This window comes from Sinohyriopsis cumingii, chromosome 18 (assembly GCF_028554795.1).
Source record: "Sinohyriopsis cumingii isolate HCF-2022 chromosome 18, ASM2855479v2, whole genome shotgun sequence".
NCBI classification, from domain to species: Eukaryota; Metazoa; Mollusca; class Bivalvia; order Unionida; family Unionidae; genus Sinohyriopsis; species Sinohyriopsis cumingii.
The window spans coordinates 70,267,336-70,294,726 of record NC_142978.1 but is presented as its reverse complement, the minus strand read 5'-3'; the positions used below and the strand labels follow the sequence as shown (position 1 = coordinate 70,294,726).

General features: G+C 34.7%; 1 protein-coding gene across 1 annotated transcript in view; it reads right to left on the bottom strand.

Moving 5' to 3' along the window:
• The window catches only part of LOC149776924 (protein moonraker-like), a 66,095-nt gene that overhangs the window by 4,473 nt on the left and 34,231 nt on the right, over positions 1–27,391 (bottom strand). Inside the window, exons 10-19 of the mRNA XM_089941644.1 lie at positions 26,897–27,042; positions 22,415–22,540; positions 21,564–21,597; positions 14,548–14,636; positions 9,403–9,454; positions 7,953–8,036; positions 7,203–7,373; positions 5,449–5,527; positions 4,127–4,211; positions 2,200–2,466 (exon numbers count right to left, since the gene is read on the bottom strand). Coding sequence (XP_089797770.1) covers positions 2,200–2,466; positions 4,127–4,211; positions 5,449–5,527; positions 7,203–7,373; positions 7,953–8,036; positions 9,403–9,454; positions 14,548–14,636; positions 21,564–21,597; positions 22,415–22,540; positions 26,897–27,042 — 1,133 coding nt within the window. The remainder of the gene's footprint in view (positions 1–2,199; positions 2,467–4,126; positions 4,212–5,448; positions 5,528–7,202; positions 7,374–7,952; positions 8,037–9,402; positions 9,455–14,547; positions 14,637–21,563; positions 21,598–22,414; positions 22,541–26,896; positions 27,043–27,391) is intronic.

The window sequence follows — 27,391 nt, the reverse complement described above, 5'->3', positions numbered from 1 at the left end:
AATAATTGTCCTTTGAGGAGGCTAACAGCCAATATTTGCTCTCTGACTGGAATACAAGTCAATCATTGTCCTTTGAGGAGGGTAACAGGCAATATTTGGTTTTTAACTGGAATACAAGTCAATAATTGTCCTTTCAGGAGGGTAACAGCCAATATTTGCTATTTGACTGGAATACAAGTCAATAATTGTCCTTTCAGGAGGGTAACGTCCAATATTTGCTCTTTGACTGGAATACAAGTCAATCATTGTCCTTTGAGGAGAGTAACAGCCAATATTTGCTTTTTGACTGGAATACAAGTCAATAATTATCCTTTGAGGAGGGTAACAGCCAATATTTGCTCTTTGACTGGAATACAAGTCAATAATTGTCCTTTGAGGAGGCTAACAGCCAATATTTGCTCTCTGACTGGAATACAAGTCAATCATTGTCCTTTGAGGAGGGTAACAGGCAATATTTGGTTTTTAACTGGAATACAAGTCAATAATTGTCCTTTCAGGAGGGTAACAGCCAATATTTGCTATTTGACTGGAATACAAGTCAATAATTGTCCTTTCAGGAGGGTAACGTCCAATATTTGCTCTTTGACTGGAATACAAGTCAATCATTGTCCTTTGAGGAGAGTAACAGCCAATATTTGCTTTTTGACTGGAATACAAGTCAATAATTATCCTTTGAGGAGGATAACAGCCAATATTTGCTATTTGACTGGAATACAAGTCAATAATTGTCCTTTCAGGAGGGTAACGTCCAATATTTGCTCTTTGACTGGAATACAAGTCAATCATTGTCCTTTGAGGAGAGTAACAGCCAATATTTGCTTTTTGACTGGAATACAAGTCAATAATTATCCTTTGAGGAGGGTAACAGCCAATATTTGCTCTTTGACTGGAATACAAGTCAATAATTGTCCTTTGAGGAGGCTAACAGCCAATATTTGCTCTCTGACTGGAATACAAGTCAATCATTGTCCTTTGAGGAGGGTAACAGGCAATATTTGGTTTTTAACTGGAATACAAGTCAATAATTGTTTTTTGAGGAGGGTAGCAGGCAATATTTGCTTTCTGACTGGAATACAAGTCAATAATTGTCCCTTTGAGGAGGGTAACAGCCAATATTTGCTTTTTGACTGGAGTACAAGTCAATAATTTTCCCTTTGAGGAGGGTAACAGCCAATATTTGCTTTTTTGACTGGAATACAAGTCATTAATTGTCCTTTCAGGAGGGTAACAAACAACAATTGCTCTTTCAGCTGGGTATCTGTCACTAACTGCTATCAAGCAAGATACATGTAACTGCCAACAATCAGCAATTATTACTCATTAAGCAGGGACCTTGCCAATTATTACTGGTTAAGCAAGAAACCAGCCAAAAATTGACTCTAAGCAGGGTTCTATCTCATATATGCCATTTAAATATGGGCCCAGTCTAGTGGGGTGGGTACAACTTTATATCATTCATAATACATGCAAAGACCATTTGTTATAATATCAGATAAATGTTTTTATATTTTGATTTTCAGAGACTTTGATCATTACTCTCAACTTTACCAGATTCTCTTTCAGATTTTTGTTTTATATCCATTTTCTTGACCAAAAATTTCACTGAAAATCATTTTAGAAAGAAATGATACAAATCACCTTATTTTAAAAACCAAGACTTTGTGTTCCCTGGATTCAATACCTCCATATGTCATTGACTGGAACATCAGGCACGTATCAGATCTTCAAAAAGTGTAATTTTAGATACCAGTCTATCATCACATGTTTCTGAATGTATGGTTAATGTTACACTGTAATGTATTTATAACCAACCTAATTAATTTCCAGACATAGCAAAATACAGATTATTATAAAATCTAATTATTTTATGCCCATGAATCAGTAGCTTTTCCAAGAGTAATAATTTTGATAATTTACTGAAGGGAGTGATACATTTACTCAAGAATTTGATTTCAATAGACATTAATAACATTATGACCAAAAGCATTTCATCTGCCACGTTTTCAATCTCATGGAACAACAGCAGCATGACAGCCTATAATGTAAAAGCATTATTGTTTGAATCCCACTATAAACTAAAAACAAAAAATTAAATTTCTTTTCCAAATATGTTTTTTCTTTTACAACGACATTCAGGATTAATGAACAAATTTTGGTGCTCTGATGAGCCTCATAATTTGCAGGTTCCTTTGTACTTACTCTTCCATAAGAAGCCAGGGGTCAAAATGACCCTTGCTTTGGTGAGCTGTACTCCTGAGGTAGCTCTCATACTTTTCTTTGTGGCCATGAATATCTTGCAGCACTCTGTTGGGAATACTGATTTTTATTTTGGGTGGCCCACCTAAAGTTTCATGCATGTCTCCAATCTCACTTTCCTCCCCAACTACGGTTCTTTTTTCATCCCATTTTGTTGCTTGTTTCACTTTAGTGAAAATAATAGGGCTGTCTTTATCCTTGGAAAATTCCCTGGGAAAAGAAAATTAGAACTTGAAATATGCAATATGACTTCCATTTAAATACAGCCAAACCTGTCACGATGAGATTGGCAGACTCCAGCCACAATGGCCAATCTCATGGTGAAGTAGGTCTTTCAAAGCAGCTGAAGTTGCATTATGTTCAATGGGAATTTTGTGTACCTGACCTTTAACATACAGGTGGTTGGTATATAGAGGTGACAGCTATAGTAGAACTTAAATAGAATGCCTCTTTGCTATATAAGGTTCCAATATGATAACCTTATCTACACCATGGCAGATCTAACAGATATATTGGTGCTTTGTTCTAGTGACATGTACTGGATTTAATGAGTTGCCTCCCTTAGCATGTAATGCCAACTAACCAATAGTATGGTACATTGTACATCAGCCAAAAATGGTGGAGGCAACTGACAAAAAATGAATAATTTGTAAGTTTAATATCAAAAATATGACTAGGTACCAGAGGGAAGCCATTACACATGTATTTGAGTGAAAGGTATTTGTGCAAACATGGAGCGGCAGTGTAAAATTGCTTATTTATCAGTCCATTCAAGTTGTGTGCTCTCCTTGTCTCAATCACTTAAAAACAATGTTCAAATTTGAACGATGTACTTTTGATTGGATGTAGTGGATTGTTGCTGCATCCAATGAAATTAACAAACCCAAAGCACAGAAATATCTGCTCGATATGCCAAGGTGAAGAGAGGGTTATCATACTGGAATCTTGGCTAGTGAAGATGATTACAAGGATGCAAGTCAAAATCCAATCATAAAGCTTACGATAAAAATCCATTTGTGGTAAATACAAGTATCACAAATGGATATTTATCTGAAGTTTTCTTTAAAGGAATAAACATGACTAAACTACTTCTAATTTGCCCAAAAACTAATACATGTTGATTTTAACAAGAATAATACAAAGCATACATTATCTGAAGCAAATCACTTCAGAGTCAAATCAGTTACCATGTGCACCTGCATATAAGCTGTGTTCAACTGCATACAAAATAGACCCTGCTCAGTTGCATAATGCATCAGTACATCAATGTTTATGTCGTTTTTCTACTGATCCCTCCCAAAAAAATGGATAGTCCCAGATCTACCATTGCATTATGCAATGGCTTATCTGGGTCTATACAGTTTGCATTTTGACCAAACCTATAAACAAGGATATGTGGTACCACATTTAAATTAACAGCTTAGCAGTTTTCTTATTTCCAACCACTTGGCAAGGCAGTTTTTCTGCCCAAACTTTATTTCAATTAATGTGTGAGTGTAACAAAATAGGGATTAACAGCACATCAGCACAAAACTGGCTATGAGGCTCTGATTAAAAGGTAGGTTCTAAAAACATAAAAGGAAACAACTGCAAAAAAATATCAGAACTCAAAAAGGTATATAAAATAAAATCTGAAGGTTACAAATATAAGCTCCTTAAAATATACAGATATAGGATTTGAATATTAATGTCTGTTACTTAATTTGTTGATGACTTCTGTCCTGTCTGGTATGTATCAAATGCACTGCTTCCCATCACTTGACTACTAGCTTATTAGTGCCTGTAATAATACACAAGTTAAGAATGTAGTTTTTATTCAAATTCACCTAGAAACAAATTTTTGTTTAAAAATTGCATTTGCTGTGCTTACATGTTTTGGGATCTTGACTTTGTCTGGACATGTCTTGTGATTTCCATGGCAATAGGAGCTGCTGGCCTCTGAGGCTGGTTGGACACTGGAATAGAAAGTGGTCATTATTGATAGTTTTCTATGATATTATAGTCCCTTAAAATTACCTCCCTTAAATCACTATTTTTATGGTGTATTTTTATCTTGCCAAACTTAATCCATAAGTTACTCTGTTTATCACTGCACAGAAAGATACAAAAGTAGATGGGAATAAAACTTAAGTATAGAAAAGAACATTATACCATATGGTAACTGTTTCATGTGACATTTCATTAACCCATTGTTGTTCAATTTTATACATTTATTCATTATTTGTGGAAAATGAGTTAATAACAAAAGCAATGCATTTTAAAATGTTATCTATTTTATTCAGTCATAATGTTTGATGTTCCCTCAGTTAAATTCAAGGAATGTTCAAGGCAACATCTCAAAATTCAAGGAAGTTTTAAGGCAAACCTTTAAAATTCAAGAAATTTTCAAGGTAACCCCTCAAAATACAAGGAGTTCAGAAGCAAACCTTCCAAATTAAAGGAATTTTCAAGGCTGTATGAACCATGCCATTTCAGATTTGGAATGGAATAAATCTTAGCCAAAATTTTCATTTACAACCATCTTTGTTTACTGTGTCTAAACAAAATTAAGTTTTCTGTATGACATATGGCAAGATTTCAAACTAAACAGGTGGTAGTATGACATGGAGAGAGTCAGGAAAGTATGATACACACATATGCTGAATGGAAGATTGTCAGTCATTGCATATAAAAATTTAAAAAAATACAAAGTGGATTTAGTTTCTTTGCTTGTCTTATTTAATGTTTGAATCACCAACAAATATATATTTACACATCTGCTTTAATGTCTGTATCGCCAAGAAATATACTTAATTCATTTACTGCTTGATTAAGAATAAAATACCTGGGTTTATGACTGTTTGAGAAAAAGCTAGGGTGCAACCTCTATTAAGCAGTCACAGAAGGATCAAATAATTTGGTTGTTAAGGGAGGTGATTATTGAGGACAGGTAAAATAAATAGATGAAATGAAGAAAAGAGAACACCAGATTTTGACTAGATATGAGTGGTTTAGCTTAAAGTATCTGACCATTACATGAAGGAATAATTTTTTATAAAAGCTTTGAAACTTAAAATTAATCAAGATAAAAAAGAAACCATTCTTAAAATGACTTGGGTAGTAATTATCAAAATGACAGAAATCATAAACCTTTTATAGAATGTATTCTGCAGAGTACAAATGTAATATAAATCATAACTTATTGATTCTTACCTCCATCTCTAACTCTTGAAGGTAAAGGTTCATCGTATTCTATGGTTCCCCATCTTCTTCTAATATCCATTTTCTCTATCTGAAAATTATGTATCGAAAAGCTCATCAACATATAAAAGACTATCTGAGCCATGTTGACAGGAGTTAAAAGATTTTGTCATGACTTTATGGTCTCAAACAAAGTAACAAATAAATTCATGTCCCTAGAATACAATATTGTGAATTAAATCCCAAATAGTCCTAAAAGTTCTAACAAAGTGCAAAATTACAGTGTTATTCTGAAAGAATTTTAATCTTGAATGTGTTGATGTACCAATAGTCTAGAATTGTGTTGATGTGCTAACAGTTTTGATGTATCAAAATGATATAATCCAAAATGTCTGCATGAATTCACAATAATCCAAAGACAGTGATTTAGTCCAAAAGTATTAATGAGCACACTGTAATTCCGAAGAAATATTTAAATAAATAAATGCTCTCATTAAAACTGAACATGACTAAAAGACCGATTCCACTTAAGATGTTAAGATAGCAACAAGTAACTGAGATGTAAACAGCCTTGATACAAAAAAACTAAAGACCATGAAATCCGTGTGAGAAAACCAATGTCCTGAACTCAAATCCAATACTTATCGTATATATTGTAATATATAATATACAATCATAGACAAAAATCAGCTATGTAATATGCTGCTTACAAAAAAAAGATATTAGTCAGGTAGGTCCAAACTCCTACCCTCAATTATGGACAAAGGTCACTCACACAATACAAATTAAATACATAACACTTTGTCCAGAGACACACGTCAGTATGCAATCATGGCTGGCTTGTTTAGGATTCAAACCTGCAACCCACTGATTGTAAGTCAGGCACACTACCAAATGAGCCACCAAACTCCCTTAACACAGTAATACAACATGTTTAACATATTCTTGTTTGTTAAGATGTTGAAATGTTGTAGTCCTTAAAGTGTTAGAAACTAGAGAACCGGCCAATCCTTGATGGATGACCACATGCCCATGCACATATCAGAACTCAGGATCAAACAAGGACCCGAAATGGTCAAGAACTTCAACTCATTTACACAAGCCTGTATTAAAACAAAAACATTTTAATCTGATTTACTCCTTCGTGCTTCATTATAATATATGTGAATTACAAATGTAGAAAAAATATGCTGAAGATTGGATATCATGATGCTTGTGAAAGGAACTCTTTAGAGTAAGTAATGGTTTGAAATTTCTTTAATGCAAATTTATCAGTTTCTGTTATTTTGGAAAACCTCATTTATGTCCAGTCAATGAAAGTAAACATGAAAAAGTGTTAATGAATAAAATATGTGCTTTGAAAACTGAAACAAAAACAATTACAGAAGTCACCCAGTACTTCCATGAAATAACTGAAGCATCCACAAGCTAATGTACATATTTACATAAAATCAAAATCTCTTTCCTAGTTTTGTGACAAAAAAATGACATCATGTAAAATAGCAAAATCCTACACATGGAATACACAAAAATGAAGTCTGTAAAACACATGTAAGAAATCTGCTAAAAGAAGGACCTATCATGTGCATTGGTAAAGAATTTAAAATAACATCCAAGATGTTTGAGTATGTGAGCTGGAATAAGACACTGGCAAAGAGTGTAAAATATCATCCAAGATGTTAGAGTAGGTGGGCAGGAATAGTTTTATCTTTTGTCAATTTCATCAGACATAACATAATGACAAAATAAAACAAATGATAGCCTACCTCCATCTGTTCCAGCTTAAGAAAGATGTTCTCCAGAGTTGGGTTGTCCTGCATCCTGACCGCTTCTTTCCTTGTTGATTCATTCTCCTCCAGGTACCCCAGCTCTTCTGCTGTGTCCCATAATACATCGTTCAGGATCATATCACTCAGCATGTCAGCATCCACTTCCGTCTGAAACATTAATTCATGTGAATTCAACTGAGAACAAACTGAAACTGAATCTGTATCCTCGTTCTGAATAATTATTTCAAATGCATCTTACATAAAGGAAACCTGCCATAAAGGACTGATTTTTCTGTCCACTTATTGCCCTTTATAGACCTATTTCACTTAAAGAAAGAAAATCATTTATCTTTTGTCATATTTTCCAAAACAGTACTAAGTCTGCACCTAATCTGAGAATTTTACACATCCTTCTTGGTACTATGTTTTGTAATGAGCACATTCAAGATCACTAAAATGCCTCCTATATTATTATCATTATTATTATTATTGAACACAGAATATATGAATTAAGGTGTTTTTGTATGTTTTACTCACACACCCATGACATCCTAAATGTTGTAATTACATTAAGTCATATGGTTACAATTAAAAATTCCTTTGGTTACAAAAATTTACCATTGCTCTAAAAAGTGTCCCTTCATTTAAAAAAGAATCCCTCTTCCTGGCTGGAGTACTGAAAAAAGAATATTTGTTAAATATTGCAATGATAATCCCAATGTTTATTGGTTCAAACATCCAACTTACATTTGCCAATGACTTGTCATTCAATCTGCCTTGAAGTTTAATTTCTGCAGCTTCTCTAAGTTTTTCCTTGGCGCTCACAGCATCCTGTTGTAATTAAAATGCATACAACTGAACCAGGCTGTTCTAAATTTTACACTTATTACATTACATTACACTTATTACATTACACTTATTACATTACATTACACTTATTACATTACATTACACTTATTACATTACATTTATTACATTACAAATTTATTTATATAAATTAAAATAATCTATGCACAGTATATTAAGCTTTTCAAAATGTTTACAATTATAACAAGAATCAACTATGGACAAAATATCTACATGTCTGCTTGCTTATTTAGACTCCCACTAAAAGGATTCTATGCTCCAGAACTTTCAATTTGTGTACTCATTATATTATTATCCTATGCTCCAGCATTCTCAATTTGTATACTCAACCAGACTTATAAGTATATACAGTATAATATTTAAATATATACTGTAAAATGTACACTATAAATCATCTTAAGTGTTAAATTTATTTTAAATAAATTAAACAAAAAGAATCAAAAATACAATGTACTACTAGCAGCTTTGATACATGGCAAGGCAGTCATTGCAATAGAGGTCTAGGATATTGGCTCCTCCTTAAATTTTAACTTAAATTTTGTTGACATTTAGCACCCAGATGTAATAACAGCTGAATTTTTATAAATTGCCTGACCAAACAGATCATTGGCAGACAGATTCATTGAATCATAGGTTATTCAATTTTGTCCTTTGCCTTTTTGTAAAGAAAACCCCCAAATAGAGGGGACATTGTATTTGTTGTTTCTTTGTTGTTCCATCCATGGCTGTTAACCCATCCATGTGCCTGTCACACTTTCTATTACACACTGTATTTTTATGCCATTTGATATAAACTGACAACACTTTGTACACTTAAGGATGTGTGGTGTACAACATCCGAGGTATTGTCTTCAGTGTTTTCAATTTTTATTGCTACCTATTAATTTGTATAACTGTTTAAAATAGTAGGATTCAACCAGAAGATATGTGAAGTATCACATTTAAGTCACATCTTTAAGGTCATAGTCACTGATCAAAGTACAGTCACTACTGTATTCCTCTAATGATGCAAAGTGTTGTTGTTGTTGTAGGGTTTAACACCATTTTTAGCACAAGATAGGCTATACATGGAGGATAGTATAAATGGTGGAGGAAGAACTCGGGAAAGAACTACCGACCTACAAGAAGCTACTGGCAAGTTTTCTCACATACCCACATTGGGCGAACCTTAGACTAGAATCTGCGCAGACAGGTGAGATGGAAATGATCCATAATGGTGAGCACTTTAGACCACTTGGCCACTCGGGGCCCCGATGCAAAGTGTGGGTTATAAATTAACTGCAGATGCTTAGGTTACAAAAATTATAGTAACAAATTAAATACACTTTACCTCAGCACCATGTAAAATCTTCTGTAATCTTTGTCTTGGGGAAAGTGCTCTTCTACAACCAGAAACATAAATAATTTAATAAATATACAATGAAGCTGATGTGACATATTCAGAGATTCACTTTAAATTACAAGTTTTCTTAGATATAAAATTCAAGAAAGTTTTTTAATACTTTAAAGTGTTGGCAGGAAAAGATGTATAGTAATATTCAGAAATTTTCATGACTTTAAACTACTTAATAAACAAGATTAAGGTACCCTCAGATTCAAAACATAGCTCTACAGATTTCCCATAATCAACACCATCTCCAGGTGATGTTACAGGCTGTTAAAAGAAATAATGTCTTTGCCCTAATTTTTCCAACATCCTTAATTTTGTCTGGACAATTTTAATGCACCCTAAGTTTGTAGAAGGTCATGGATGGTAATTTTAATTCTGAGCCTAATTTTCAAACACACTAAATAATAGTGTGTTGTCACTGTGAAAGTGATAGGTAATTGTATTTATTACAGATCCGGGAAGTTCTCAAACAAAAGCAAATGTACAATATATGATGCCAATAGAAGGCTGTCAATAGTTACCATTGTATGATTATCGACCATAGTTTTAAGATTTCTTAAATAGTTATGAGTTAACATCAATTGATAAGCATAATAAAAGAGTAATGACAGGACTTACATAGAATGGATTCAAATGATTTTCACATTCAGTTACATGGTATTAAGAATACAAGTTGATGCAAAACCCTTTTAACAGTATATCCTTTCTTTTTTAGCAACTGTTGTGCTTTTTCTGAGACATAATTATTTTAAAACAATTTTTTTTATATACATAACATACAAATGACTCTAAGATATTTGGTCTTCTGAAAGTTGCACTGTTTATTACCTGTCTAAATCTTAACATGCATAAACTTACTTAACTGCCTCTTTATCCAAATGATATATTGTGACTCAATCAAAGAAACAAATCTTTGTTTTATAGCTTAGATTCAAGTAACATTTACCCTTCTGCAAGTCTGACTACTGCTTGTTTTATTCCATTCTAATCAGTCAAATTAATCTTTTACTTTGCAATTGAAGTAAATTTTTATAATTTAAGATAATCTTAGAATCAATAGTTTCAACCAAGGTTTTTTTCTTCAATATTCAAATACACATGGAAAGAGAAGTGAGAGACTTAGACTACAATGCTCAAACATAATTAACATTCATGCTAATGAAAACCAACTAACTCATTTAATGTATGTATGTGTTGACATACTGGACTAAATGGCAGTTAGCAATTGGTCTCAACTTAGAAGCATGTATATACAGTGCTCACACCTCATGTTGATATGCTTTATAAATTGTCCATTACAACATACTGCTCACATGTCATGTTGATATGCTTTATAAATTGTCCATTACAACACAATGCTCACATGTCATGTTGATATGCTTTATAAATTGTCCATTACAAGACACTGCTCACACCTTATGTTGATGTGCTTTATAAATTGTCCATTACAACACACTGCTCACATGTCATGTTGATATGCTTTATAAATTGTCCATTACAACATACTGCTCACATGTCATGTTGATATGCTTTATAAATTGTCCATTACAACACACTGCTCACACCTTATGTTGATGTGCTTTATAAATTGTCCATTACAACACACTGCTCACACCTTTTGTTGATATGCTTTATAAATTGTCCATTACAACACAATGCTCACATGTCATGTTGATATGCTTTATAAATTGTCCATTACAAGACACTGCTCACACCTTATGTTGATGTGCTTTATAAATTGTCCATTACAACACACTGCTCACATGTCATGTTGATATGCTTTATAAATTGTCCATTACAACATACTGCTCACATGTCATGTTGATATGCTTTATAAATTGTCCATTACAACACACTGCTCACACCTTATGTTGATGTGCTTTATAAATTGTCCATTACAACACACTGCTCACACCTTTTGTTGATATGCTTTATAAATTGTCCATTACAACACAATGCTCACGTCATGTTGATGTGCTTTATAAATTGTCCATTACAACACAATGCTCACACCTCATGCTGATGTGCTTTTTAAATTGACCATTACAACACACTGCTCACACCTCATGTTGATTTGCTTCATAAATTGTCCAGTACAACACACTGCTCACACCTCATGCTGATGTGCTTTTTAAATTGACCATTACAACACACTGCTCGCACCTCATGTTGATTTGCTTCATAAATTGTCCATTACAACACACTGCTCACATGTCATGTTGATATGCTTTATAAATTGTCCATTACAATATACTGCTCACATGTCATGTTGATATGCTTTATAAATTGTCCATTACAACACACTGCTCACACCTTATGTTGATGTGCTTTATAAATTGTCCATTACAACACACTGCTCACACCTTTTGTTGATATGCTTTATAAATTGTCCATTACAACACAATGCTCACATGTCATGTTGATATGCTTTATAAATTGTCCATTACAAGACACTGCTCACACCTTATGTTGATGTGCTTTACAAATTGTCCATTACAACACACTGCTCACATGTCATGTTGATATGCTTTATAAATTGTCCATTACAACATACTGCTCACATGTCATGTTGATATGCTTTATAAATTGTCCATTACAACACACTGCTCACACCTTATGTTGATGTGCTTTATAAATTGTCCATTACAACACACTGCTCACACCTTTTGTTGATATGCTTTATAAATTGTCCATTACAACACAATGCTCACATGTCATGTTGATGTGCTTTTTAAATTGTCCATTACAACACACTGCTCACACCTCATGCTGATGTGCTTTTTAAATTGACCATTACAACACACTGCTCGCACCTCATGTTGATTTGCTTCATAAATTGTCCATTACAATACTGCTCACACCTCATGCTGATGTGCTTTTTAAACTGACCATTACAGCACAGTGTGCACAAATCATGTTGATGTGTTTTATAAATTGTCCATTACAACACACTGATCAGTGTGCCTTATAAATTGACCATTACAACACAACTGCTAACATCTCATGTTTATGTGCTTTATAAATTGTCCATTACTGCACATGTGCTCACACGTCATGTTGATGTAACCATTGAAATTATCCATTTAATCAACTCATTGCACTGAAATGGTATAATCTTGAACACATTGGGCTGAAAAAGAATGGCAGTTCTGACAACTCAAATTTCACTTACACCAACAGACTGCAGTTTCAATACAACTATTTTCTTGTTTGAATTTACAGAAAAGATGTAAGACTAAAATTACAGAGACTACAAAATATTTTCATTTCCATGTATTTATATTGCAAATGTAATTGTTATTTTGCTGTCTTTAGAAATGAAAACAGCAGTCAACTGGCCCATCCCTACACCAACCAAAATATTTCTGACAGTTTTGTTGTTAATTATTTTCTCTGTGTCTTTGATTTTGGACATAAAAAGAGACAATTATTTCTAGCATCCAAAAAATGAAGTCAGCTGGCAGAAGAATTCTTGTTTCCTTAATATAGTAAAGACTGTTTATGTCACCTGGTGGTTTAAACAACTAGCAACATACCCAAAAATATTAAAGATGTCTGTAAGTTATGTCATGACTAGAATTATTACTGTGAAAGATGTCTGTAAGTTATGTCATGATTAGAATTATTACTGTGAAAGATGTCTGTAAGTTATGTCATGACTAGAATTATTACTGTGAAAGATGTCTGTAAGTTATGTCATGACTAGAATTATTACTGTGAAAGATGTCTGTAAGTTATGTCATGACTAGAATTATTACTGTGAAAGATGTCTGTAAGTTATGTCATGACTAGAATTATTACTGTTAAAGATGTCTGTAAGTTATGTCATGACTAGAATTATTACTGTTAAAGATGTCTGTAAGTTATGTCATGACTAGAATTATTACTGTTAAAGATGTCTGTAAGTTATGTCATGACTAGAATTATTACTGTTAAAGATGTCTGTAAGTTATGTCATGACTAGAATTATTACTGTTAAAGATGTCTGTAAGTTATGTCATGACTAGAATTATTACTGTTAAAGATGTCTGTAAGTTATGTCATGACTAGAATTATTACTGTTAAAGATGTCTGTAAGTTATGTCATGACCAGAATTATTACTGTTAAAGATGTCTGTAAGTTATGTCATGATTAGAATTATTACTGTGAAAGATGTCTATAAGTTATGTCATGACTAGAATTATTACTGAGTAATGGCAGAATATTCAAATTGATAATTATCTACAGACAAGGAAATTTATCCACAAAAAAACATTCAAGATTTCATCTAAATGATGGACATTATTTTGAATTTCAATAAAGCTGGAATTTGTAACACAAGAATCCTCAATGGTAAATGTTTTTAAGAACTGCCAGAATCCAGATCTTAAGAATCAAGTAAAATATAGTTTATCCCTCCATTCTATGTCTCACCAGAATGAAGTTATTAATAATGAAGTTATTGATAATGAAGTTATTGATAATATATAAAACAATTACATAATGCATTTTCAGCAGATGGAAATGAAGCTTACACCATTTTCTGGCCAAGTAAGAAGTGAGAGAAGAATTTGACCAAGTGACCAAAACTGTCTCCTTGTAAATAAATATGGCTAACCAAGCTACACTGAAACTAATCAGGTACCTGGGTGTTTGTGGTCTTAAATTTACTAAGCCTTAATACAAAGGCCATTGAGTCCCATTAATCCTGCTGCTTACTTGATTTATGATGTATGCACCATATATACTCACTTATAAGTAGCATCCAACTTCAAACCACAGAGATCCAGATCTGCCATCACATAATGTGCCAGTAGATTTAGGTCTATGACATTTGTCAGGAGTAATCATTAGAACAAATAACACAGACCCTGACAACTTAGTGCATTATGCAATGGCTAATCAGGGTCTATCTTGTTTGCAGTTGGACATGACTTATAAGCGAGTATATAGAGCAGCTATTCCAAATGTTACATATCCTGATATCATGTATTGCAATGGTGTCACTAGGACTTTGTTTTACTGAGAATTTGGAAATGAAACAACAGTATGTGATGAACAACAGTATGTGATGAGTACAAAACAGAAATCCTAGTGTTCCTGACCCGTGGGGCACTGGAGACCTGGATGCACTTCTGCTCCTCTGTGACCTGTGTGACTGATGTAATACAGGTGGACTTCTTGATCTTGAGATCTAGAAAATTAACTTAGTAAATTAATACAGTGTAAATTAAAAAAATGTTCACATGCACAAAATTTTTGTAAATTGTCAAGAAACTGAATTTGCTAAAATATTTAACCTTAAGGTGTTTCTGAAACAATATAACATGCATTAAACCAGTCGCTAATTCATGAAAATTTTCTTAAATAGTGTGCAGTCAATCCAAGTCAAGTGTGCCATCAGATCAGATTCTACAGGTGCATGGATCTAGGTCTGCTGGCATGGTCATGTAACAGCAGGTCAGATTCTATTTGTACATAGATCTAGGTCTGCTGGCATGAGCATGTAACAGCAGGTCAGATTTTATTTGTACACAGATCTAGGTCTGTTGGCATGATCATGTAACAGCAGGTCAGATTCTATTTGTACATAGATCTAGATCTGCTGGCATGATCATATAACAGCAGGTCAGATTATATTTGTACATAGATCTAGGTCTGCTGGCATGATCATGTAACAGCAGGTCAGATTTTATTTGTACATAGATCTAGATCTGCTGGCATGATCATGTAACAGCAGGTCAGATTTTATTTGTACATAGATCTAGGTCTGCTGACATTATCAAGTAACAGCAGATCTGGGTGTATGTTGTTTGAAGCTTAGTGTATGCAGCCCTGCCATAATTTAATAAGTTATAGGGATTTTATTAGGAATTAGGTATCTAAATATAGGGATTTTATTAGGCATTATGTATCTAAATATAGGGATTTTATTAGGCATTAGGTATCTAAATATAGGGATTTTATTAGGCATTAGGTATCTAAATATAGGGATTTTATTAGGCATTAGGTATCTAAATATAGGTAGTATTTACAATATTTTTACAACTGCTGGGTTGTCATTTGGGCCCAGTCTTCCTAACCTATGGAAGGGTTGCCCGTAACTAAACAGGAGTTCAACCAATCCTTGCCCACAGTGCTCATATTATGCGGTTTTAATCATAAATTAGTCAATACTCATAGATTTAGGACTGGGGCAGCAATGGAGGGTGCTAAAGCAGGGTCTATCAGACAGTCTTATTCAGGTCTTAAGTAGGTGGCAGTTGTTGTTGTTGTTGTTGTTGTGGGGCTTAACGCCATTTTTCAGCACATGATAGGCTATGCATGGCAGCCAGTATTAATGGTGGAGGAAGAACCTGGGAAAACTCTGGGAAGAACCACTGACCCACAAGAAGCTACTGGCATGCTTTCTCACATATCCACATTTGCCAAATCCTGGACTCGAACCCACGCAGACAGAGGTGATATGCCAGTGATCCATAACGGAGAGTGCTTTAGACCACTCGGCCACTCTGGGCCCCTAGTAGGTGGCAGTCAGAAGTCTTTAAGAAATACATCCTCCTAAGCAATAGCATTTCTAGTTTGTAATTCATTGCTGACTTTGGTCGTTCTACACATTACCATAGTACTTTCTACTGTCTGGTTCTGCTCTCCAATTTTTCTGCTATCAGGTGTCGTGGGTGCACAGATCGATACAGCCATCCACTTCATACAGGCACTGCACTTCATGTGTATTCATTGTAGAGCACTTCACTTCAAATGGGTTCAGTAAAGACATGACTATCTTACAACACTTTAATCTTCCACTGGTGTTCTGTGACATGGAATACAAACATTTCTGGATATTGCGTGCACAGTTTGGCAGTCTCATGGGTACAGAGACAGATACAGCCATCCATATCATGTGGCAATGTACTTCATATGGGTTCACTGAAGAGCACTTCATATGGGTACATTGAATTCATGACTATCTTACAACACTTCAATCTTCCACTGGCATTCTGTGACATGGAATACAATCGTTTCTGGATACTTCATTCCCCCGACTTCAGAATTCATGCTATTTTGACACAACATGTGCAGGAGTTTGTGTTTTTCTGCATCCAATAATATTAGGTCGGTATACAGAACTAGCTTCCAGTGTGTGTTGAATTTTTGGCCATGTCAGGCGTTGCTCACTTGTACTCTTTACATGAACTCTCAGATGTTTTATTTTGTCACATGCTGTCACACCTTGCTGCAGCTGCAGTACTCCACAATTAATCTGTACCTTGCAGGAATTAGATTCCATTACCTACAGGCTGGTCATAGTAACCCTTTTCAGGAGTCTGATAGGTCACAGAGTACACTTTATGGGATGAAAAGGAATAACATTCCAAATAGTAAGCCCAGATTTCCTATTACATACAGGATGGTGGTGCAGTTGTCACCTATGTTGAGAGAGGGAGTTCACCAGCTGTGGACATGTCACTGCGGTGCATGTGTCTGGTGGCATTTCTTAGATTCTTTAAATGGGGGGAATTTACGGTTCAATCATTGAACTGCGATTTCTCATTCAACTACCTTAGGATTTGAGATGTGACATTTTCATGAGGACAAATCTATGCCATACTCACCTTGCCATCTTTATTTTTTTTTAAAAAGTGAAAAAAAGACCTTTTTCATGCTGGTGTCAACATTTCAATCCTTCGGAACTAGTGGTTGTGTCCCGTGTCCTGTCTGGAGCAGTATTTGAGTCTGGGGCAGCAAGGTGCTTTGACTGGAGGTCATGGTGCGAATGCTCCTTTATTTGTTGATTCCATGGGACGACTGTTTAGTAGATAACTTTCTTCAGTCTTACTTCAAGCTCCAGCTGGTACACCTGATGAGCAAAACTTTCTGGTCATTCGTTTCATATTGAGCTGCCACATCTGCAGCTGGAGGACCATTTAATTAACATTTTAGGACAATAGTCTTCGTTGTGTTATACGTGCATCATCAGAGTTCTCTCTGACCATCTTCTTTCTGCTCAGAACAGTTGTGTACATACATTTTGTGTCATGTGCTTTGGACACCATTCGTTCCAAACGGACTGTCACATTCAAACTGACATCCTCTTGGGGGTCTCTTTTTTTATATATTTTATAACCGAGTACACTAAACTCTTACTACAGACTACTTGTGCACTGGCTTCTGATGTTTTTTCTTGTGTTGTGGATAAGTTGCTGTTCGTGGAGCCCATTTTTTCTGCAAAAAAAAATCTGTGTATGTCAAACATAATATTTCATATGGAGAAACGTCTATTCATTCTGCATTGTAGGGCATCTAAGACTGACATTTTCCGTCAAGGTATGGATATCATATTTATGATATGAACTATGATGTTGTTGTATTTCCTTTTCTTTCCATGTGATGAGGAAATTCCATCATATTCGGATATTAGCTGGAGCTCGCCTTTGTGATCCACTGTTCCTTATGACCAATGGTTGTGCCTTAAGTAGGTCTTTCTTTATCACTACGATTAAGACCGTTTTGTCCAGGTTAGGTTATGATTCACATCGTTATAATGCACATACCTTCCGCATGGGGGCAGCTACCAGTGCTGCTAAGGCTGGAATTCCAGACCATCTGATCCAACCTTGGGTCGACGGTCCTCTAATGCATATTGTAGATATATGCAGGTTAACCACAATAGAGTTACCTTTGTGTAGAGGCAGATGTCACAGCATGTGCCTCACTTGTCGGTTCACACTTGTGTCAATCAATGCACTATTCTGCTTCTTTACTTAGGGAAACTATCATACAAATTTTGGAACACTTCAGACATGTTGTATAGCTAGCTGTACAAGCCAGTCATTCATTTTCACATCTTATGCATCACTGTCACTTCAGCTGTATCTTCTATTAGTGGACATTTGAATTCCTAACTGGTTATCTAATACATATATCTAATATTGATACCTTTAGGCACATCAGGATTATCATCCGTTCGAAACCTAGTTCATGCATTCTCCATGTTATTGCATTCTCAATCATTATTATCTGTATTTATACTAACATTTTCTTAAATTGGGAGCCTTCGTTATATAGTCAAGGAGCTCCTTTCACTCCTTTCACTTTCTTTAGGCCATTGCTGAGTTTCATGCATTCATAACTTTGCTTTTGACCCCCAATTTGTGTCAGTACTCAACTATTATGCCCTTATACTTCATACCCGATTCCTACAGTGCATGTACGGAGTACTGGCTGATGTTTGTTATCATAGCAAACCTCAGGATCAGACTTTTTGAGTTTCGGTTATCAGTGTCCCTATATACCTTGTATCAACCCCTTGCAGCTCCACAGGTGTCAGACACTCTTCATATCCATACAACCTCCCCCAAGTCTCCCCTGAGGTATTCCTACAGCAAAAATTCAGAGCTCTGCTGGTGCAGTGTGCTTTGACAGGATTTGCCCCCATTATGCCAAAGATTATTAAGATTATTTATATTTACAATAAAGTTTATATTGAACCTATGTATTGTGCATTATTTAAATTAGGCATTTAATATATAAATATGGGTAAAAAATATAGAGATTTTATTGGGCATTTGGTATCAAAATATATGTAAAATATTGGAATTTTATTAGGCATTAGGTATCTAAATTTAGGGAAAACATAGGGATTTTATTGGGCATTTGGTATCCACTACAAAGAGAAAATATAGGGACTTAGTTTAGTTCAAACCATATTTAGTTGAGAAAATTTGTCAAATACAATTACAAACATATGATTTGGGGGATTCAGTAGAAAGCATAAGCTTATTAGCACTATCTCCCCAACTGTAACAAGAAAGAAAATATAGCATGAAGGATCTTGATGCCAATACCAATGGTTTTAGAGAAAATATGCATACACTTATATACAAAGCATAACAATGAATACAAACTGATTAATTATGATTTGAATGGTTGTGAGTCAATTAAGTAAATGTCTGTCATCCTAATATAATTCTGCACAGCTAAAACTATTTGTGTGTTGTTTTCTACGGTTAATATAGGGTTGCAATCATACGAGCAAAAGGGAGTTTGTATAGGATTTGATCTCTACGATTTTAATATTTGGAACAGTCTGGAAAAAAGTGTTTTGCATTCTCAATTTCACCGCAGGAGCAATACTTATCATCAGATATATGATTCATATATAAATTGTAATTAAAGTTACTACAATTTGTTCTTAGCCTAGCATGCATGATCTGAGACATTCTATCATCAGCATAGTAGTAACATGAAGTGGTGAGACTTTATTGGGTATTTGGTCTCAAAATACACCACTCCCTCAATAACTCACACCATGATTACTTTGTTGTTGTTGTTGTTGTAGGGTTTAACGCCATTTTTCAGCACATGCTAGGCTATACATGACGGCCAGTATTAATGGTGGAGGAAGAACACGGGAAAACCCCGGAAAGAACCACCGACCCACGAGAAGGTACTGGCAAGCTTTCTCACATGTCCACCTTAGCCGAATCCGAGACTCGAACCCACGAAGACAGAGGTGAGATGGCAGTGATCTGTAACGAAGAGCGCTTTAGACCACTCGGCCACCATGATTACTTGTGGATCCCATTTTTATAAATAAAAAATACCAAAATAATTGTTCCCTATTTGTTAAATATGACGAAAATCACAATGAAAATTGTTAAGTGAAACCTTGATATATCACGTTTTACCATCAAAAATATTACATAGTACCCATAAATTTAAATAACATCATGAAATTCCACCATAAATAACAATATTTAATGAAATTCAATAATTGAAAATGTCACTAACATCTATGGAGGTGACACTTTAATAAATAAATACCAATTAAATAACTTTTGTCAAGTGAAATTTGTGTTTAACGTCTATCTTTTAGTTTGGTTTAAGTGTAACGAAAATGAATACAATGTGTCCTCTTTGTCCTTTTGTTCCATTCTATTATTAGCTGTAAACATTTAAGTGAGAACCTAACAAAGTACCAGCCATATTTTGATATCTGAATTGCAGAAGTATTTGTTATATTGTTGCAGTGAATTAAAAGCGGACCTGCGTTGGATTATAATGTTAATTACATCTTTTGCATCAAATTAAATAAATTAAGTAACTTGCACCCTCGCTTAAAGTGCAGTTTATGTTTTTGGACCTCATTGTATGCAAGTTATCGAGGGAGAGGTTAAAGGGATTATAGAAGGATTTTATTGGGCACATGGTCAAGTACGGTTTTACAGTCCATAATTGATGAATGAGATCTTTGTTACATTAAAACGGAGTGGATCTGTCACTAACTGCCTCTGAAAACATCAGATAAGCCAACTGTCAGATAAACACTTTCATTGTCATTTTCCATAAATTGTTGAAATTTTTATACTGCTGTATCAGTGCAGTGAAAATAGGATTGAGATACCATAAAGTATTTGAGGAATGCAAAATTTAAAACTTGGGCTCAGTCCAACCTGCATTACCTGTCACCACCACATTCAAATCATCTGTTCATGATGGTCAGGTTTACTTGGTCCAATCTCTTTTGTGTTCAATAATCACTACATTCTGGTTGTTATTGGTTTGGGTTTAATGCCATATTTCATTGCATGCTAGGATATACATGACGGCCAGTATGACTGGTGGAGTATGAATCTGGGAAAACATCTGTAAGAACAAACAACCCATGGCAAGCTTTCTCACATACCCACACTGGCCAAGCCTGAGATTCAAACCCATGAGCACATAGGTGAGATGGCAGCGACCGATAAAGGTGAGTGCTTTAGACCACTCAGCCATGGAGTCACCATGATTGATCCCATAGACATATAACTTCTGTTTATACAGGTCAGGAGGAAAGTACATGTGTTTATTAACTTAAATTCATTTATTTCTTAAGACTTGAGACATTAGAGTTTTGTAATTGAAGATATTGTACATAAAAATATCCACACTGTCTTTATACTTATAACTGTATTACTTCTGCTTTCTCTTACTATTCTTTGCTCTACCGCCACAGTTTTATGAACCATAATGTCATAAATGTGACCGGTCTCTAAAGGACAATGCAGACCAGCCTCAAGGCGAACCACTAGGCACTGATTTGTTTATTATATATCCAGAAGTTATCAATACTCACCCTGTTTCTTAACTTTTCTCCTGGAAACAATTTTCTGAAAATAAAAATTTCTCTGATAAGAATAATATACAATATACAGAGATTTCAAAATCGTGGATTGCCTTAAGATATGAAAATATCACCAAGGCAACAAAACTAAATGGATCAAACATTTAGATGAATTCAGAATTTAAAGTTCTAGATATTTTTAAAACCACACAAAAACTAAATTCATTCCATTCAACAAGAAAGAATTTGTTTTTAGAGGTGATTACCAATTGTTCTTGCTTATCAGTTGAGTCCTACTGCAAACAGCACAGACCCATATCTGCTGCCACATGATGCACTGACAGATCTGGGTTTATGCAGTTTGTTAGAAGTAATAAGTAGAACAAACAACACAGACCCTGATCTGCCTGTGTATTATGCAGTGGAAGACCTGGGTATATGGTGTTTGCAGGTGATCTTGATTTATAAGTGAGTATCTATGGTTGGTCTTTCAGCAATACATTACAACTCTGACTGCCCTTGTGGCCTGGTAGTTATAGCATCCATTTTGGATGTGGGAGGTTGCAGGTTTGAACCCTGGTTGAGTCATACCAAAGACTTATAAAAATGTTACATGCAGCTGTCTTGCCAGGCATTTAGCATTAAGAAGTAAGATGCCCCAGTGCTAGACATCACTATAAACTATCACACTGCAGACATTGTAGCAATATGACTAAAAAAAAAATTATTAAAGCTACGTAAAAAATCCAAATCACACACACATATTACAACTTCAGAAGTGCAAACAAACAAAAAAATTACAAAACAGTGTGTGGTAATCTTGTTACAAGCACAAATTGAACACATCATGGAGGTTTTCTTACTTGATCAAATCTTTATCCAAATTTGTCAGCAACTGAACCCTACTCTGGTCTCCTGGGCTCTGTGAGCGACTTCTCCTTGGTCGATTTGAGGATTTATTTGGTGTACCACCAGGCTTCCAGGGTTGTCTTAAGGAAACAAATAAAAAACGCATTTAACTCATAAAGATGATATTATCAACAAACACAGTAATAACCACAAAAATGTAGTGTGGTTCCATTTAAACATACATAGTGCCCAGGGAAGCATTTAAAATAAATATATATGCCAGGGTACAGAATTCTAAATTGCATCTACAGGTGAGTACTTCACATTAAAAATGCCTTTCTTGGGCCCCAAGTTTATTTTACTGGAACAGCCCTCATCACAGAACAAGTGATCAAAAATAACTAACAGTCTCAAATGAAAGTTTTCAAAATCTCATTGTCTAAATATTATATACATTATACTTAACAGCAAACAATAAATTGCATTAATTTTAAGAACTTATTTATCTATATATTTATTTATATATTGATATATTTATATTTGTTATATTTAGTTATTTATTCAAGTTGTAGTTACCTTTCAATGCAGTTAATTGGGACAGCTTTCCACTGCATCATGATAGTTACATACATTACTTTAAAACTCTGGTTGGAATCTCACAAAACTGGAATTTTCAAATGTGGTCAGATAACTATGGAAACTGCTAACAAATTACTGCCAGGGAAGCAAAAAGCAAAACAACAGCATGTTCTGGATGTTTCCAGACCAGAAAATTAATATATTGCTCTAACAATAAATACAGTACAACCTGTATCTAAGGGGTTCCCAAACACCAGGTCACAACCCAAATCAGAGTTGTGAGGATGTTCTGGAGGGTCATGAAGGGTCACTATGATTTTTTGGGGGAGATGGCAAAACCTATCAATATGTGGAAACATGTTTGTGAGGCTCAGAAAAATATTTGTTAAGGTCACAGCCAAAAAAGATTGGGAACCACTGCTGCGTATATGAACTGGTTGCAGCCATTATTTGATTATAGCTAAGTACAAATAACATCTGAGTTATCATGTAAATTCACAGGTCATAATGAAATCGGTCTGTAACAATTACACTTGCACATGAGGTTTGATGTAATCCATGTAAATTTCACAGGTTATAATGAAATCGATCTTTAACAATTACATTTGTACATGACGTTTGTTAGTCAAAGTGTCATATCCAAATCATTAATTTTGTAACAGGTCATATTGGTCTGAATTCAGTGGAAAAACATAGCACAATAATGTAACGAATGACGAAGCACATTTACTCTGAAGTACGTTCGAAGTCGGTAAAAGTAAGTTTACGTTTTAAGCATAAACTTTGTCCCTACAAAAAGTAAACTTTCACAGCACAGTTAAAGTGTTCCAGTCACGTTGGAAAATGCAAAAATCCATCAGATTCCATCACTTTTATTTAAGTTTGGTACTGACTTCCTTTGAAGAAAACTTCTTTGCTGTTATTGAAAGATTGTAGTCGGCTTTCTTTGATGAAGGGTGCATGCACTTTTTAAGTCACCGCTAAAGAACAGCTTTGGAGAACCAAACAAATGCCCATTTCTTATTCTGGTGGCAACATCAAATAACTGTATTGCATGATTGAGACGGGGATTTTTTCCATTTGCTGAGTACTTTTTCATAACAGTCGGTGCTTCAAAGGTAATCTGTTTCCTTTGAAATTTCAGCAAATTGTTTTATCTGGATACATTTTTAAAAGGAATTGGCCGTCGTTTAGACTATTCTAGTTACTGTCCCTCCATGCCTGCTGAATAAACCAATAAGTTTTTTTTTTTTTTTACATTTGTCGTAGCAGCGTGATGCTGCCTTCTATGCATGTGTCTGAAAATTAACAAAGGGTCTATGAACGATAGAGACACAGGTGTTCTGATGACATAGATTATTACAGAAAACGTGAGTGTTCTGAAGGATTTAATTCAGAGTGAAAAGAAGAGGAATTTTACTTACCATCCACATGCAAATGCCAGTCTTTGTAAATATATTAATTACTAGCGAGCGGCCGAAAATCCAATGAAAGACAGATTACGAGATAATGCCTCGTTCAGTTGATCTCCATTACCAGAAATGTCAACAACAAAAAAGCGGATATTTCACAACATACCGAACTCATGCTAGATGTCAGGATAAGCAGATTATGATATAACAATGCACTGTTTAGATGGTTTGTCAGTATAGACAAAGAATTTGTTTATGTAACAATAGACAAATTTCAGTGCATTTTATATCCAGTTTGCGGCTTCCTTTCATGAGGCCTCTGAATTTCTGCACTCCAAACCAATGGTTGTATATAAAATTTTAAACAGCCAACAATGTCACCAACAAATAAAAAATCCACATGGTATATTTTGCAGCCAATAAGGAAAAATAATCCAAGTTTGCAACATTGGCTAAGACTTACGCGATCCCAGAATAAAATTTTTATGCGTTTTTTTCTTCTTCTTACTTTTAAGAAGAAAGAAAAAGTACTTTTTCGTGTACGAGAAAAAACATAAACTTTCAGGAGCCAAGCCATGATCATCGTGCATTTTTTTTATTCATACATGATCTCTATCCCAAAATGATAAGCAACTTTTTACATTTTTTTTGGTACTTTTTAAGAAATTTTATTTTGTACAAAAAAAAAAATGTATATGAAATTTCAGGAGCCACGCCACAACCGCGTTTTATCCGAATTCACGTTATAACGGAGCGCATTATAGCGGGGCCACACTGTACCTTCTTATTTAGGTGGCGCTCTACAGTTTTGTATTTCGCATAGCATTAGAATTTTAAAGAAAAAGAATTTTCCCAGGTTTCCTCACTGGTTATACTGGTTATTTAAAAAAGACATTGTATTAATTAGGTATTTTTTCAAAGAACCTTTAATTCCCTTTATTTTTGTGTATTTGTTGTTGTTGAGTTTAATTATAGTGGAGTGCGCACAATTGTGCATGTGCCACTTTTTTCTGACTGCACTGCAGCCTGCTAGTTGTTCCTGGGAAAGGGAATGGTACCACCTCCCCCAGGCTTTTATGGGTTCAAGGATCCTAGCCGATTACACGGTTCGTTAAGGACATCTAGGACCTGAGTCCTAGCTGATTACTCGGTTCGTTAAGGACATCTAGGACATCTGATTTTGCGGTTTCCTTAGTTTTTGATAGGTGCTTCATAAGTGAATTATTTATTAATATTTTTGTAAAATTGAATGATACGTTATGGGTTTTTATGTGGGGGCTTCTAAATTTATTTAGCTAGTTACTGGGTCTTTTGGTTTTGTTGGGGTAGTAATTATATTTTGTTCCTAAGTCCTGCTGAGTCTATGAATTTATTTATATTTTTATATGCTGATTGTTTGTTTTTATTAGAGTCCATAAGTAACTCTGGGTATGTGTGTGGTGATCCAATCTCTTTTTGGTTTTTGATAAATATTTTCCTAGCTGATTTATATTTTGGTCATATATTTTGGTGTATGATTGATTGGAGTGATATGGGTTATAGAGTATACAGCTTGGCTTTACTGCAGATGTGCACCTTTATAAAAAAAACTGCTAGCTCCACTTGGTCATTTTCAATTCCTGAACTTCAGAGGTAAATTGTCAAAAAAGAGCTCATCACTTTTTTATTTTTATATATATTTGGTAATTCATTCATTGCACTTTCAGAAGCTGGTATTGCATAGTCTGGCAAAATTCATTTTCCCTATTTTAATAGCTGCTATGTATAGTGTACTTTAGACTAATTCAGGCTGATTTTTTTAGCACAAGGGAGCAGTCATTTTATTTAGCAGTGTGCTAAGATCATGTACAATTTCCACAAGTACATTATCCAAAGAAAAATCAGTTACATTACATCAAAGTAGCATAGAGGTATGTCAACATTCTCTCCAATGTGCATGTTTCAAATGCAAACAACTTCACCTTACATATGTCACTCTCTCAAAAGTTCATAATAGCTGGTGAGCACGCCCTTAATAACTGATTGCTGTCAACATTTTTGTTTATTGCTGTGAAGGGATATTTTACTTATTTTAATGAGCTTTGAATATAGTGATATATTTCCTGTAAAAATAAATTAAAATCAACAAGTGTCGCTATGTTGTTTAAACTGTTTCTGCATGCTTTAAATAAAAGCATGCATTAAATCATAGCAACATTTACACAGATTCATAGGGGACGTACTTGGTCTGCCTAGCTGTCTGAATACAGATTACTGAATCTCATAACACAACTGAGCTCAAGTCTGTGCTTGAATTTTACCACCAGCCAATCAAAAAAGATGTTACAAAAGTAGTCTTGTGATTGGTTGATCATAAATCTCTAGCTCAAACTCATACTCAAGAGTTTTATGATCACCAGGCTCAAGTCTAACCTGACGTTATACATAGATCACTACAGGAAACAAAACAGCCTTTGAGTAATTTTCCAGTAAATTGACCGTGCATTTAAAATCAATTTTAAATACCGTGGTGAGGGTGGAGCTGACATGGAATCATTTTCCTGTTGTTTTGCAGGGATGACAGCCTTCAGGTTGGAGGACACAGTGGGATCTCTGAAGTGCACCTCTGGCAGATCCAGACTTACGCCCTTCCGGGCTCGTTCTCTCTTACTCTGTAAACAAAATATATCAGTAACTCATCAAGTAATACTGTACTAAACATGTTTGTCAAAATTATGTGAATTGAAAGTTCTCAAATTAAAATGTGAACAATTTTTACTCTCACATTTCTATAAATACAAAAAGAATCTCCAGCAATGCCAAGATGCTGCAAGTTTTTTTCTGAATGTAAGGGCGGGGGGATCCGAAACCCTAATCCAAAATCAAGGAAAAACAAACGCCAAACACCGAGGACTGGGGTATGGAGAGGGAAATATGAGATTTAAAAAAAGATTGCCATTACAGCTTTATTTATTTGAAAAAAAGTATGATTAAGTGTTACATATGGTATAAGCATCAGTG